A 16,189-nucleotide genomic window follows, 5' to 3' on the forward strand; every position below is an offset into this window, starting at 1 on the left:
AGAAAATGTTACTAGGGTTCAGGATCAAAAGCACAACTAAGGGCTTCCCTGGTGGCGCAGTGGTTGAGAGTCCTCCTGCCAATGCAGCGCACACGGGTTCATGCCCTGGTCTGGGAAGATCCCACGTGCCTCGGAGCAGCTGGGTCCGTGAGCCATGACCGCTGAGCCTGCACGAAAAAAAAAAAAAAAAAAGAGCACAAGTAAGAATTTCACCCAAAACACCTTCTTTATGGTTGAACAAAAAAAGGGAAGTATAAAAATAAGTATGTAACGACACGTGACAAGTTGCTTCATCTTTTAACAATCCTCTCCATATTAAGCTTCTTCAGGAAAGAATATCTCACCGTTTCCAATAAGTTATTTGCTTTAAAGTTTTAATAAATTCATACATGTAATGCCCCGTGCCTAGATTTCCCTCTTTTTCACTGTATGGTGATCTTTTATTGCAAGATAAAGACTTAGATCACAGGTTATCTCTTAGAATTATTTATTCAATTCTCCAAACAGAATCTGTCACTCCCTCTCTTTTCTATCTCTTAATGCAATCCTGTAGTGACTTGGAGGCCGTAGATAAAACACTCTTACATTTATTTATTAAGTGCCTTTGAAATACCTTAGCATATCAACAAAATATTTCAAAATGTTATATGGAATATTTTAAAGCAAAGGAATTTCATAAGCTGATTTAGCTTGGACAAAATTGTATTTATTAATTCAACTTTTATATATAAAATAATATATGTTTTAAATTTTCTTACTAGTCAGCTAAAGACTATTCTGTTAGATGACTGCATTTTGTAATAAAAGCACATTCTTAATTCATTGAGTTTTAATAATCTCATACTGCAAATGACACATAGGTTGGAAAATTTTATGCAATGTATTTAAAGAATAAAATGTCACTTGCCATTATAAAGATTTATCTATTGATCACTGTGATGTTTAAAGAAAATGATTTGTACTTGTGCCCTAGCTTCACTATCTTCAAAGCCAAATTGTGTGCTGTAATACTTTAAGCTTTCAGCTGGTGTTGAATTTTGGCTGGTTCAATAGTGGGATGAGATTACTGACTGCTATATTACTATTCTGTTAAACAAATTCATTCTTGAATAATCTATATGCCCTATGGGAAGGTCAAATGATAAGGCAGAAAGATCTGAAACAAAACTCTAAGATTTCATTGTTTTGAGTTTGGCAGATATCCAGTTGCATATTTCAAATTATCTAAGAAAAATACACAAAGTGCACAATTATATTCAACTTGAGCTTGAACTTGAGCTATATAGAATTATCCTCATCTAATTTATAAAATATACTGGTATATATGAAATATGAAATATAGCATTCTTTGTAACACTTTGCACATGCTAATATTTTCCTTTTATCACTAAATTAAGAATGTGAACTTAATAAGCATATATTGGGAGAGTTAAGATAATGTGGAATAGCTGTATCAATTTGTCCATAAACACCTCTTTAAATAACTATTTAATATTATACCCAAAAATACATAAATAAAACTAAAACTCTAGCAGAATCTGAGACAAAATATCCTCACAAATAATCTGTGTATGTATTGCCTGTCAATTAAACTTGCAGATTGGTAATTTTTGCTCAGTCTATGTACATTTTTAATCTACCTAATGTAAGCATTGAATTGTTCAACTTTTAGAACATTTGCCAAGTTCCAATGTAATTAATAATCATATGGATTTGAAGACTCTAGTTCTTTCTTTCTACTATGAAAATGCTTTAAGATTAATGTGCATTAATTTCAGTTGTATGCAAAAATATTGTAATGTAAGATTATGTTTTTATTTTTTTAATTGAAAATGTAAGTCTAACTGGAGCAAAGAGAAATTTCTAATGCAGATAAGCTATTCAATCATCATTTAACATTATGTGTAACCATAATTGCATTTATCTGAGAAAACATAATTTGCTTTGTTTTGCTATTTAAGCATATCCAATTTTTAAATCATATGTTAGTAAAATTGTAGCATTTAATTAATTTGAATAAAATGTACATCAAAGTTGTAAGCAAAATATGTATAAGTCATTAATTGAAATATGCGATTGGTAGCTTTTCTGGAAATAAAGGAGAGAACAATTAAGGTACAGTAATAGCGTAATTAATTGATTCAGGATGGCTTCTGATGAAAAATTATGTTCAGTAGGAGTTTGTCGTTATAATTTGTGATCATTTGTCACTTTACAGTATATCATATATAGTGGATTCAGGTGCACAAGCTGTATAAATGACTGTCATAAAAATGCCAATTTTTTAAATAAAAAAGATGGTTATTTTACTGATTTAATTCAAAACTCATTGTATATTAATTTGAGCTATTGCTGTGTTTCCAGAGATGGTAAATAGTTTGTAAATGATTTTGTTCTCATATATGCATATATCATTTAAAAAATCAAATCAATTATTTTTTTAAAATATATTTCAAGATACAAATTTCACATGTTTTTATTAAAACATGAAGATACTGGACAAAAGTTGTTTTTTTAAATATTTAGTAAAAAATAAATAGAAGGAATGATTTTTTTTTACAACCCAAAACATTCTTTCACTCAAAATTCTTTTAATATAATAAAATGTACTCTTTTACAGTATGTTCCCTTCTGTATCTCACTGATTTCTTCAGTGTTGTTATCTCATATAAGAGTTTTTGTTAAAAACTATAGATTAAGCTGAATTATTCTACATATCATGGGAACTGATAAATCTGAGAAGAAAATTTTATTTAACAGAGGACATTCATAAACCAAATTTTGTCATTTTCAGAGAGAAAAAGGGACACAAACTCAGAGTAAAATACCAATGGGCTCATTTGTGTTCTGCCTTAAACAGCAGACATCAATAATGCTTGTTATTGTAGAATTAATTTAAATGAGTAGAAATAACCTTGGAAATAAAAGTTTAAGCAAGTTATTTTCATGAGACTGGTTTATTATGCAATGATTTTTATATGAATATTTTGCTTTCTTCTTTTAGGAAGTATGCATGTTTTTAGTCATCTTGTCAAATACCACTCAGTCTGATTTTCTGTTTCTATCCTATCTAGTACCTGTCTAATCCTAGAACTGCACCACTTTATGAAAATCTTGTTTATAACATATTTATATAGAATTATATGAAAACAAACAAACATTTCACATCCCTGTACTGTAGACCAATTGGTAACTATTTTAGTCGCCTTCTGCATTAGGAGTTCCATCTTTTGGGCATTGAAATTGATTTTTCTCATCTTAGCATCTGAAGATCCAGAGTGTGCCCCTTGCCCAATCGCCTGAGACTATACAGTGACACCTACAACAGAGGATGTGGAGTCAGCAGCTTTCGGGCACCAGAAATGGCAGCATCAGGAGCATCAGCACGAATAGACTTTGTAGAGGTAGTTCTCCCAAACTGTATTATGAAACCAAACATTTTTGGTGTGCTACCTGCTGACAGGGGCTGCCTTCTTACTGCCTAGTGTTATGCAAAATGTTTGGTCTTTGTTAAAGCTTAACAATAACATTTCTGACTAATATAGAGCAACCTGATTTTTTTTCCAAGTGTGTTCAGTTGCCTTAACTTTCAATTAACATGAAATTTTATCAGTCTAAAAAAACATTAATACTCATATCTTTGTCCAGTTTATTTCACTCTTAGTTTATATAAAGCTGCTGTCATATATACTTTTTGTATAAATTTTTTTGACTAGACCAGAATAAGCCATCATTTTAAAAGACATCCTAATGAAGTAAATAAGAGAATTTCTCTAGTCAGTTATATACTTCAGAGACTGAATAGGGTTGCCCAGGTTTTCTGTGTGGACCACTTAATGATGTTCCATTGTGAACTTATTTTGCAAAGTGAAAGATTATTCCCAGATGGTCCCAGTCAAAACATGAAAGGCCAGTGATTGATTGGTTTTATATATCCTTTCGTTTTATGTAATTTAATGTGAAATAATTATTTTGTAGCTATAAAACATATTTGTTAATTAACCACATTGGCTTTATCTATACAGTTCAATGACATAACGTTTCAATTTGCATGTAGAATGAACCTCTGTAATGATGTCTTTGCAAAATAAATAACAATTGACACAATGGGTGCATTTGCTTTTAACATGTTATACATTTGACTTAGAAAAGTAGGGTATGTTTCATATTGAAATTTTGAAGAGTTTGAAATTCAGCATCCAGAGATCTTCATCTTGGTGCAGTCCAACAAATTCATTCTTCACCCCATCTTCACTCCTTTTTGGAACAAGGCAAGATACAAAGAATTTATACTAGTTCTATTGGAACTATTGCTTGATTAAATATAATTTGAACATTCTTTGCATAAACCAGATATGAGCAGGATAGATACATTGACCTTAATGGTATTTTTATTTTTTGTTTTTTTTCGTTTTTTTCTGTTTTATTTCCTTATTAGGAAATTACGAATTGTCATTTTTCGCCAAATCTACACTATGGAGTTGAAATGTACTTTTCTGAATATTTCCATTCTGTCTTAATGTATTTTAATTATGTGAATTTATAAAATAATGGCCCTAAATGCATAGACCTTTGTAAAAAGTACATATATATTTGAAAGTGGATGTTGTTTTTTTAGTTAAAATTGTGTAAACACTGATTTTTCCATGAGTACTCATAAAGATCTTATGTAAAAATTCATAAAACTACTTAATGGAGTTTGTACAAAATAGTTTTAACCTGTGTGTCATATACTCATTGACTTCTGTCATTTTCACAATATATTGCATATGTCTCTAGAAACTGTATATTGAAAGGTATGTTGCTCTTCTAAGAACACAAAAGTAAATCTCTGACTCTGCTTTAAAACAAATTGTGCTATTTTAGTATAGTTTTATAATGTGCTCTCATCATGTCCTTCAAATGTCATTTTCAAGATTACTTAAAACATTCTGCATGAAAGTAGCTTTAAAGTATTTAAGAAATACTTCTTCCTCTATCATGTTCCAAGTAAGGAACTGGATATTCCATTGTTAAATTTTGAAAGTCTTACAGAGCTGCAGTTAAAATCTACAGCATAGTGCAGTAGTTTTGTTTGATAATTATTTTGGTGGCGTGACCAAACTGCAGTAAACCATGTTGCATTCCTGTCTTATGATAACATATTACAATTGAGACCTTGTATATATAGGATAAAGGAAACTTTTCTTAAGGAAAAGACATTAACAAGTAACAAATAATTGTTATCAAGTTGGAATGGTTTAAAACTGCATCAGCAGAAGTGATTACAAAAGTAAAAAATTAAAAACTAAAATCAAAACTACAATGAGATATCATCTCACACCAGTCAGAATGGCCATCATCAAAAAATCTAGAAACAATAAATGCTGGAGAGGGTGTGGAAAAAAGGGAACACTCTTGCACTGCTGGTGGGAATGTGAATTGGTACAGCCGCTATGGAGAATGGTATGGAGGTTCCTTAAAAAACTACAAATAGAACTACCATATGACCCAGCAATCCCACTACTGGGCATATACCCTGAGAAAACCATAACTCAAAAAGAGACATGTACCAAAATGTTCATAGCAGCCCTATTTACAATAGCCCGGAGATGGAAACAACCTAAGTGTCCATCATCGGATGAATGGATAAAGATGATGTGGCACATATATACAATGGAATATTACTCAGCCATAAAAAGAAATGAAATTGAGCTATTTGTAATGAGGTGGATGGACCTAGAGTCTGTCATACAGAGTGAAGTAAGTCAGAAAGAGAAAGACAAATACTGTATGCTGACACATATATATGGAATTTAAGAAAAAAAATGTCATGAAGAACATAGGGGTAAGACAGGAATAAAGACACAGACCTACTAGAGAATGGACTTGAGGATATGGGGAGGGGGAAGGGTAAGCTGTGACAAAGTAAAAGAGAGGCATGGACATATATACACTACCAAACGTAAGGTAGATAGCTAGTGGGAAGCAGCCGCATAGCACAGGGAGATCAGCTCGGTGCTTTGTGACCGCCTGGAGGGGTGGGATAGGGAGGGTGGGAGGGAGACGCAAAAGGGAGGGGATATGGAAACATATGTATATGTATAACTGATTAAATTTGTTATAAAGCAAAAAATTAAAAAAAAAGAAAAAGAAAGAAAAAAGAAAAAAAAAGTAAAAAATAAATCAAATACCAGTGAATATGATACTTGATTCATTTTTGCCCAGTGTTCATGCTATGTCACTGTAGTGTTCCAACAAGTGGAAGTGATTATAAATTCCTTCACAATGTTTATGGCGCTCTAATCTTTTATGCTAAGAGGAGTCACATACACCAATTTAACAAAAATATTAAATGTGTTCATTTCATAAAGTTACATAATTTTTAGCCTCTAGGTATATATATTTTTTAAACTAGATAAACTGGTAAAAGGATAAGATGCGTTTATGTACATTTGTTATTATTGAAATAACAGTAATCTCCTATTGAGCTATCTTTTAGAAATATATTCTATTGATTATACATTCATGGGTAGTGGAATATGCATATCAAACCAGAATTTGACTAAATATACAATAATAACTAAAACAAAAAATAACTCTTAAGAAGAAGGCAGCACAAGAGGTGCTTACCCATTCTCCAGGATACCAAATATTACAACAGAACCCCTTCTTTCCTTGTAAGATAAGTGTCCCTCCTGGGAACCTGGGCCACCATTTGAGCAACATATTGAATTGCCTTTCAACATCTTGTTGACATCTCATGGAGAGAAGTCAACTTTTATAGCTCTTAGCAGCGTCTTAGAAAATAGAATACATCTCCCTACGTTTCTCAGAAATTACAGGTTCCTGCATATTTATTAAGAATTTCATATACTCTCCCATCCTTATTTTTTTGTTCATATCAAATTTTACCAACTATGATTTCTGCCATTTTTATTTTCTTTTAAATCAAGTCAACTTTTCCTGGAGCAAAACTGGCAGATCTGAATTTTGTCACAAAAGAATATGATTATTTTACAAATTTTTAGTCATAAACAAAACATAACAAAGTTACATTAGGTGTTGTCAGTTTTATATTATTTGCTTCTGCTACAGCAATCAATATAAATTGGATAAAGACTGATAATTTATATGTATTTATTGGCAGAAAACCAGAAGTCTCAGGCTACTAGAATATTGTTGAGTACTTGTATAGGTGTCACTTTTATCTGAATTACTAAAATATAGTTTTAGTCCATCATTCTAAAATTTAGCAGGTATCTTTTAAATAAGGTAATGACCCTGCCCTTTCTCTTCTCTCTTCACCTACTTGACTGGTTTCTTACTATCCATCCTTTAATCTTCCAATGTATCAGGCCTATACATCTATCTTTCTGTCTTATTTATTTATGTACTTGCCTTTTACATTTTTCTAAATTGTAGATTTCTTGAGGACGAGGTATGCTGTTTTATTCATTCTCCAGAATGCCTAGAATGGTGGCTTGCAAATAGTATGAATAGCTAATGAAGAAGAAAGAAAAGAAAGGAAGAAAAGTAATCCCCCCAAATACTTAAAGAAAATAAGATTACTTCCAGTGAGAGATAAGGAGGACATATTTGAGGACATTTGATCTAGGTTTTAAAGGGGAAGCTATATTTCAACTATTGGGAAGAAAGCAGTGGTATACTTGCAGAGGAAATGAAGGATATAAGAACGTAGAGGGCATAGTTACGGAATGACCTGATTTTGCTGACAGTTGAATAAGTTAAAATGAGCAGTGGAAGTAAAAGTTGAAAGGTGGATTGAGGTGGTCCTGGCTAACTGACAGCTACTAAAAATGTTTGACTACATGAGTAATAGGGAAGAGTTGGCATTTAAGGCAGCAGTGAAAAACTCAAAAAAGAGAAAATAAATGTTACAGCAACATTTCATAAATAAAGCAAATGATGTACTTAAACACAGTGCAGTACACATTTTTTCAGTCTCTTGTGAGTGGCTGGCACTGAAGATAGATGAAGTCATATGCACTACATCTCAGTCTTTGTCTTCTCCTCCAGTAAAACAGTAATCTAGACAAAATTGTTTTAGCCCATAAGTGGTCTTGAATTCCTTGACAGTGAACGGGAACAAATATTTATTTAGTGGATATACTAGGCTCTTTATCCACGAACCTTATTTTATTAAACCTTATAACAGTGTAAGGTAGGGCTTGCCACTTTTTTTAACTGACGAGGAAACTGAGTCTCAGAAATTAAGCAGGGTAGAAAGTGGCAAAACCTGGATTCAAACCCATTTCTCTCTCCTGTGCTCCATAATGTACTGACTTCACTGTTTTACGTACAGATTGTAGTCCTGCTTAAATGATATTTTTAGCAACTTCAATTTATGCTGATGGTGTTCTTGATTGATTTATCTCCAAGGTACTTGATTAGGAATCAAATCTTATTAATGCCTCTTCTAGATTATAGATATTTGTCACATATGGCAAGAATTGCTTATTCTTTTGAGGTGTTTTCCATTTAAAAAAAATACATCAGGGTACATTTTGGGTTCTGGAATCAGAGGTTAACCATTCAGTCCTCATGGTGATAAATTAAGATGATCAATGAGTTTCATAAGGTTATGAGTGTCAGTTTATTTGTGATAACGTAAGGTTTTGTTCCTGCCTTTAATTTATGGTTGAGTGTCTTTAACTATCAATTTTATCTCTCCAACCTTTTAAAATCAAGGTGATTTCTTCTTTAGCATTTCCTAACATACAAGATTGTAAAGGTACCAATACCTTATTCAGCAAACGTGTATTACATTTTTCAAAGCTTTCAATAGTAATTTTTTGATCTGCACGTTAACTTGGTAAGGAAGGCATAAAAGATATTTTCCATTCAGGTAATAGGAACTTTAATGTTATTTGCCACCATATAAATAATATTCTTAGCCCCACAGACAATGCAATGATTTTTGTGTCAGCTTATGCTATTTATTGGTATATATTAATTCTATATTATATTTTTTCTCGAGGGCAAATGTTTAGAATTGCAATTTTCATTTTAAGTTGATGCTTTGCAGAAGGATTTCGCAAAAACTGGTAAAACTTTGAAATATACATTTTTTTCTATGGTAATTACCACAAAATACAGTTAAGTAGTTCAGGATGTTTCTATAGTAATTACTGAACAATGTGCTTTCAGTATTTTTGATATAAGTAAATATAGAAATTATGTAGCTTCTAATATCAAAGCATTTGTTACTCTAAGATATTTCTAAATTTACTTTTTAATATAAAATTGATCATGCTTGAAATCAAACTTTTTTTCTGTGTACATAATTGATATACATTTTACTCTTTAGGAAAACAAACAGAAACTGGAAAATTTTTAGGAAAAAGCAGAAGAATGTAATTCTCATCAGTCTTCTCTCTGGATCAACAGGTTTATGTGGGCATCTAAAATTGTTAAAAAAAAAAAGACTTGGAAATAAAGAGGATTAAAAAACAGCAGTAAATATGGATACACTGAGATGGCAACATACAAACTGTTGTTCTAGTTTTGTCATTTAGTAATTCTAACAGAAGAGCAAAACAGTATATTCCTTTAATACCAAGCTTAGGGCACAAGAAATAAATGTATTAAACACAGTGACAGAAAACTCAATAAGAGAAAGAAAGTTAGAATCAAGGAAAACTTTCCCAACATTTATTGAAAACTTACAATTGAGCACTGTACTATGTGTTGAGAATTTCAAAGATATATTGGGTCCTTTTACTGAGTTTTTGGTTCTGTGGAAGAGATATTCTAGCCAAGGAAGATCATGTGCAAAAGCAGAGAGATGAATGGAAACTGATGAATTATGCAAAGTACTAGGAGATTCATTTGTGTTGTATGTATTGGCTTGTGCGTATAAAAAGATGGGGTTTGAAAAGTAGAGAAAAGCCTATTCGAGTAGTGTTTTGTATGCCAGTATAATGGTTAGATCCATAAAGAGAAATAAGTCTAATTCAGTGAATTTTGCAAGGAATACTGGCCATTTAATTTTACCTAATATGGGCATTAGAATTTAACTCTTATAGGTCATATAATTGCTAATATTTATTGAGTTCTAAATTCTTTACATATATTAACTCATATAGCCCTTACATTAACTCTCTGAAGTAGGTATTAGTACTATCCTTATTTTATAAGTAAGGACACTGAAACATAAAGAAATCACTTACCCAATGTCACAAAGTTGGTAGGGTGAGGTGGAAGGATTCTAACCCTGGCAGCCTGACTCAGAAGCCTTGTTCTTAATAGCCATGGCACAACAAGGTAGAGTCCACTCAAACTGGACTGAAGTTTTGAGGATATGTGATGATATCTTTTTTTAGAGATTTGAATACATACTGAATTCGGGAAAGTTTTGGTAACATTTGTTAGTAAAGTATCCAACTCTTTTAAAAAAATAAACAGCTTTATTGAAGTATAATTGATATCTAATAAATTGCACATATTGAAAGTAGCAATTTGATAAGTTTTGAAACATATATACATCACCAAAAGCATCACCACAGTAAAGATAATGAACATATCCATCGTCCAAAAAAGGTTCCTCATGGCACTGCTTACTCACTCCCCACCCAGGCAAATACTATTCTGCTTTCTATCACTACCAATTAGTTTGAATTTTCCAGAATTTTATGTAAATGTTATCTTAGAGTATATCATCTTTTTTGGGGGGTCTGGCTTTTTTCAATGAGCATTATTATTTTATTTGTCTATGTTGTAATGGTTATCAGTTTTTATTGCTGAATAGTATTCCATTGTATAAATATAGCACAATTTTTTTTATCTTTTCCCCTCTTGATGGATATCTGAGTTGAAAGTTTTTTTCCAGTTTTTCTCTGTTACGATCTGGCTGCTCTGAATGGTCACGTACAAGTCTCTGCATGAATGCTTAAGGAGAGAAGTCAGGCACAAGGAATATATATGTTTTCATTTATGTAGAATATAATGTGAGGCAAAACTAGTCTATCTTATCAGAAATTATAATAGTGGTTATCTTTTGGGAGGTAATTAGTGACTAAAAGCATGCATGAGGGAGACTGCTTTTGGACTCTGAAAGCATTTTGTTTCTTCATCTTGATATTGTTTACATGGGTAACCAGTTCAGTATATGAAAATTCAGTGACCATTACATTTCTGCTACATACTCTTCTATAGGTATCTTACACTTTGATTAACAGTTAAAGTAAAAGTGAGGCTAAACAGCTAAAGTAAAAGTGAAATCATTTGGTTCAGTCTAGATAATTTTCCATATGTTATCTGGCATGTATGCTTTTTATTCCATAGCTCTTATTAATATTCCAATTATCTACTCCTATAATATCCTCCTTGTACATTCTATACCATTACATTTACACCTTTTACTGTAATTACTATTTTACTGTATGCCTTTCTTGTCAAATTATAAAATTTCTGTAAAAGAAGGTAATATCTAACTTTCTTACCTCCATGTCCATTGTGGGCATGGTTCTTGGTACATAGTAGGTATTCAACGAATACTTGGATGAATGATACATAATTTTTCTTTCTGGTTTCTTGTGTACCTGCTCCAAGTTTAGCCTCTGAGTCTTCATTATTTGTTTTCTACTGAAGGTTTTGCTTCCCCTACTGTCTACAAATTATGGATTATATTGTGTGATATTAAAAGTTTTTCCTCCTAACCTCAATTCTTTGTTTTACCATACATTTTTCAAAATAATAATAACTTCTATTTTTTAGTGTTTATCATGTGCTCTGAGCACTTTACATCTACTAATTTATTTAAGATGCACCATCCAACAATGTAGATACTCATATTTTTCCCATTTTATGGAGAAACTGAGGCACAGGGATGTTAAATATCTTGCCCTAGGTTATAAGGTCTTGTAAGTTACAGAGCTCATATTTAATCCCAGACAGTCTAACTACGTAAGTCATGATTTTATACAGTATAGCCTTCTGTGTTTATATACACTACATTATGTCATAGCATTTCTTCATTGCCTTCAGAAATTGGATAAAATATTAACTTTCAACAGTGGCTCTCTCTGACCACTTTATATGAAATAGAAGCTCTCCAGACGCTCTCAATCGTTCTCACCCTGCTTTATTTTCTTCATAGCGCATTTCACCACATGCTATATTGTACATTTATGTTTATTTCCTTCTCAGACATCTCTCCCACTAAAATGGTAGCTCTACAAGGGCGGAGGTTTTATCTGTTTTACTTTTATCTACAATGTTATATCTTATAATAAAGCCTAATACATAGTAGATGCTTAATAAGTATTTGTTAAATGAACAAATAAATGCTTCATAGAATCAACTTACACTGTGACACTTTTGTGCTACAGGGTTGGCAGAGGTTTTTAAAAATCCCTTTAGCAGAGTCACTTCTTGCTTACAATAGAGACCAAAAAGGATCTCTATTGGACAGAAACACAGACACCATTACACATTCCAATTGAACATATCCTGGAAGTAGTAACTCAAGAGCATTTCTGAACATGCCAGTATCATGTGAATTTTCATTCTAGAAGCAACTTTGTTCTGGCAAAGGAAATTTATTTGTCATCATATAATTTGCATTTTTAAAAGATATCTGTGGCTTCTAAGTGGAGAGTGTGTTATAGAGGGCACAATGGAAGACACAGTAATCAGTTATCGAGGCCATGGAAGTAATTCATGGGAGAAACAAAACTTTGAACTAGACCTATGACAATGACCATAGAGATGAGAAGAAATAGATTTCAGAGAGAGTAGAATCCATGGAACTTGTGAATAATTAGTCGTGGGTTTCTGATTTAGGTAGTGTCAACTCACAGGCAGGAAATAGAGGAGGTCTGGGAAGATGACTAATTTTGTTTCCAACATGATAAATTGGAAGTTCATATGGTATATTCAAAACTGTTCAGTAAACAATAAAAAAAAATTAGACCTGGAACTTAGAAGAGCATCTGTGACTAGAGAGTTATATTTCGGTCATCAAATGCATGAAGTTGCTTAGGGGGATACTATGTAGAATGTTGTTCCAGTATCAACAGATTCTTAACTAGTCACACGATAACCAACTCTGCATGATTTAAGTTGAAAGAGACTTTAATGATAGGACATTGAATAAATGAAAGAACAGGCTATAAGACAACAAGTGAAACTTAGAAAAAAGGCAAAAGCAATTTTTGAAAGAACAGTGTGGTGTAATACCATCATTGTCACCACTGAATGCTGAACGCCACAGTTTGCACCAGCACCCTGCAAGCATTAGGTACCGACCACTGTTACTGCACCATCACCCTGCAATGTGTTACTCTCGCTGCTGCTGCTGCTCAAGCCATAATGAATTCTCCACAGTTAGCTTCTGTGGCGAGAAGGGAGTATGTGTCTGACTTATATAGCCCCTGGCCCCAATTCACTGATGCCAGAGAGACTTGAAAACCAGGTATGTGGCTTCTAAAAAGGATGTTGATCCCCAGCAGCCAAAAACCACCATGTACACTTACCACCAACATTAGGTTTATTAATTGTTGCAGCAAGGGAGGCTGCATACCATGGAAAACCATGGAACACCTCAGTAAGAGGGAGTTAGGAAGGGTTTTAGGTGATTTTGGAGAAGGTTTAAGAATGTGGTTCTTTTTCTGGATCAGGTATTCTCTGAAAGTGGGGCATTTGGTTATTGGAGATTTGGGCATTTTTTAACCTTTGAGACCAGGGGAATGGAGAGTAGCTGGAGTTGCCATTGGAGAAGAAGTAATTCCTTATAGTAATAGAAGCACAAGGTCTGCTTTTGTCTCTATCCAGGTCTGATTTTGTAGTTGACTTGTTTTTGTTTTATTCCATCATTGTCTGAAGAGTCCTCAACTGATAATTTTGTGAAATTGCTTATGATCAGCAGAGAAATACCATGGCTTGGTGGTAGCAGCCAGGCTAGCTACCAGCTGTCAGCTGTCAGGGTTGCTCTTCCCTTTTCAGTAGGTACGCTTTGCCTCCTACCAAGATTCCTAAAATGGAAATGACCAAAATGCCAGATGCTGGGCAGCCAATTAAAAAATTACCAAACCTATAATTTCCAAATATTAGGTATTGTATTAGTCAGCTCAGATGGCCTTGACTGAGTGGTTTAAACAGCAGGAATTTATTTCTCATAGTTCTGGAGGCTGGAGGCCTAAGGTCAAGGTGCTGGCTGATTCTGTCCCCCAGGGACGGCCCTTTTCCTGGCTAGAAGATTATGCCTTTATGCTGTATCCTCACATGGCAGGGAAAGAGGGAGCTCTGGTCTCTCTTCCTCTTCTTATAAGGACACTAATCCAATTGCAGGAGGTGAGGTTCCACCGTTATGACCTCATCTGAATCTGATTACCTCCCAAAGGGCCCACCTCCAAATACCATTGCCTTGAGGGTTGGGACTTCAGCATATGAATTTTGAGGGGACACAAACATTCAGTGCATAAGACGTGTCACTTTAAATCAGGGATCAGCAAACTTTTTCCCGCAATAGGCCAAATGGCAAATATTTAAGTTTTGCATGCCATAGGGTCTCCATCACAACTATTCAGTCATTGTAGCACAAAAGCAGCCAAAGACAATATGTAAACAAACAAGTATGGCTGTGTTCCAAAAAACTTTATTTATGGACACTGAAAAATTTGATTTCATATCATTTTCATGTCATGAAATATTATTCTTCTTTTGATTTTTTCAACTATTTAAAAATATAAAAACTATTCCTAATTTGTAGACTATATAACAACAAGCAGTGGACCAGATTTGGCCTGCAGGCCATAGTCTGAAAACCCCTGCTCTAGCTAAGAAGTGATATTATTGATGAGTCGTTTGCCTGTGAACTGATATGAAGAGAGAAGATCCAGTGGTGTTGATTAGTTCAAAAGAACACATCATGTGGAATTAGAAGTCACCATAATAGAGATTCCATTACTTCTGGGTCCTTATTGTAAATCTCAGAATCCATGTCTATTTTAATAGCTCTTAAATTAGGAGAGAGTGACAGACTCTACCTACTACTTCACTGATGTTCTAGGAAAGCTTCTTTACATAGAATTTTTAAATTTCCTTTTATTTGGTACATTATGACTCACTTACAGTTAGTTTTTTTTTTAATTTTTTCCCAATTTTATCAAGATATAATTGAAGTACATCACTGTATAAGTTTAAAGTGTACAACATAATGGTTTTATATATATATATATATATATATATATATATATATATATATATATATATAATGAAATGATTACTGCAATAAGTTTAATTAGCAACCATTATCTCATTTAGATGCAAAAAAAAATAAAAAGTAAAAAAAGAAAATTTTTTTTTTCTTATGATGAGAATACTTAGGATTTCCTCTCAACAACTTTCATATATATCATACAGCAGTGTTACCTGTAGTCATCATGTTGTACATTACATCCCTTACATAGATTTTTAAATATTATTTTCTATTGCTCAGCTTCACATGAGAGACTTCATATTAGTTGCATACAAACCAAAAGCTTTGGTATTTTTTTGACCTATAAAAATTATAACAGTTTATTTGATAATATATTCTTTTGATAACCTAATACTTTTCAAGTGGCAAAACCATAACAAATATTTTCCCCAGTAATTGCTCCTCATAAAAATTCAATTATTCTCAATTGTATTTTTTAATCTGAGAAGTCCTCTGAGATATATTTAAAAGGGCTAAATTTAGTCTCATGACCTCCAAAGATAAGTCTACCAGAGAATGGCTCCCATTAGAGAACCTAGCTCATTTAGGACACTATAAATGGCCGTAGATAATAATATGTGTAGAGGTTTTGCAGGCAATAAAACCAGAAAGGTAAACTGGTGTCAAATTATAATTTCCTTGAATGCAATGTTGAGGAATTTGGACCTTTTCCTGAAATAATTTGATTTCTGAGCCCAGAAATGACATGACCAAATTATTTGGGGGATTACTCTTGTGACAATGATAAGTATGGATTGGAAGAAGTTGAAACTAGAGGCAGGCAGACTAGCAAAGAGGCTGTTACAAGGCCTGTGTCACCATAGTCCAAGAAGTAAAAGAGGTTAAACCAAGAAGTAAGTAAACTAACAAGTGAGAGGAGCTAAGGAACTCTTCATCTCTTAAACCCTAGTTCTAGTATTATTTGATATGAAGCCTTCTTTGGGTCAGGCAGAGAGGATGAAAAGAGAACATATATTCAAGACATAT

The 16,189-nt window shown here is 33.0% G+C and overlaps 1 protein-coding gene across 2 annotated transcripts in view; it reads left to right on the forward strand.

The window, feature by feature from the left end:
* Positions 1-16,189, forward strand: part of LRRC7 (leucine rich repeat containing 7) — a gene marked incomplete at its 3' end in the record, with an annotated part of 502,056 nt that overhangs the window by 290,676 nt on the left and 195,191 nt on the right. The window contains exon 8 of one of the 2 annotated variants that reach the window (XM_082614055.1): positions 3,263-3,640. The exons of the other annotated variant lie outside the window; for it this stretch is intronic. Coding sequence (XP_082470181.1) covers positions 3,263-3,269 — 7 coding nt within the window. Of the gene's footprint in view, positions 1-3,262; positions 3,641-16,189 lie in introns of those variants that run through there. 2 annotated transcript variants of the gene reach the window in all.

The sequence above is a fragment of the Mesoplodon mirus genome (genome assembly GCF_964341445.2).
Source record: "Mesoplodon mirus genome assembly, chromosome: 3".
Lineage (NCBI taxonomy): Eukaryota > Metazoa > Chordata > Mammalia > Artiodactyla > Ziphiidae > Mesoplodon > Mesoplodon mirus.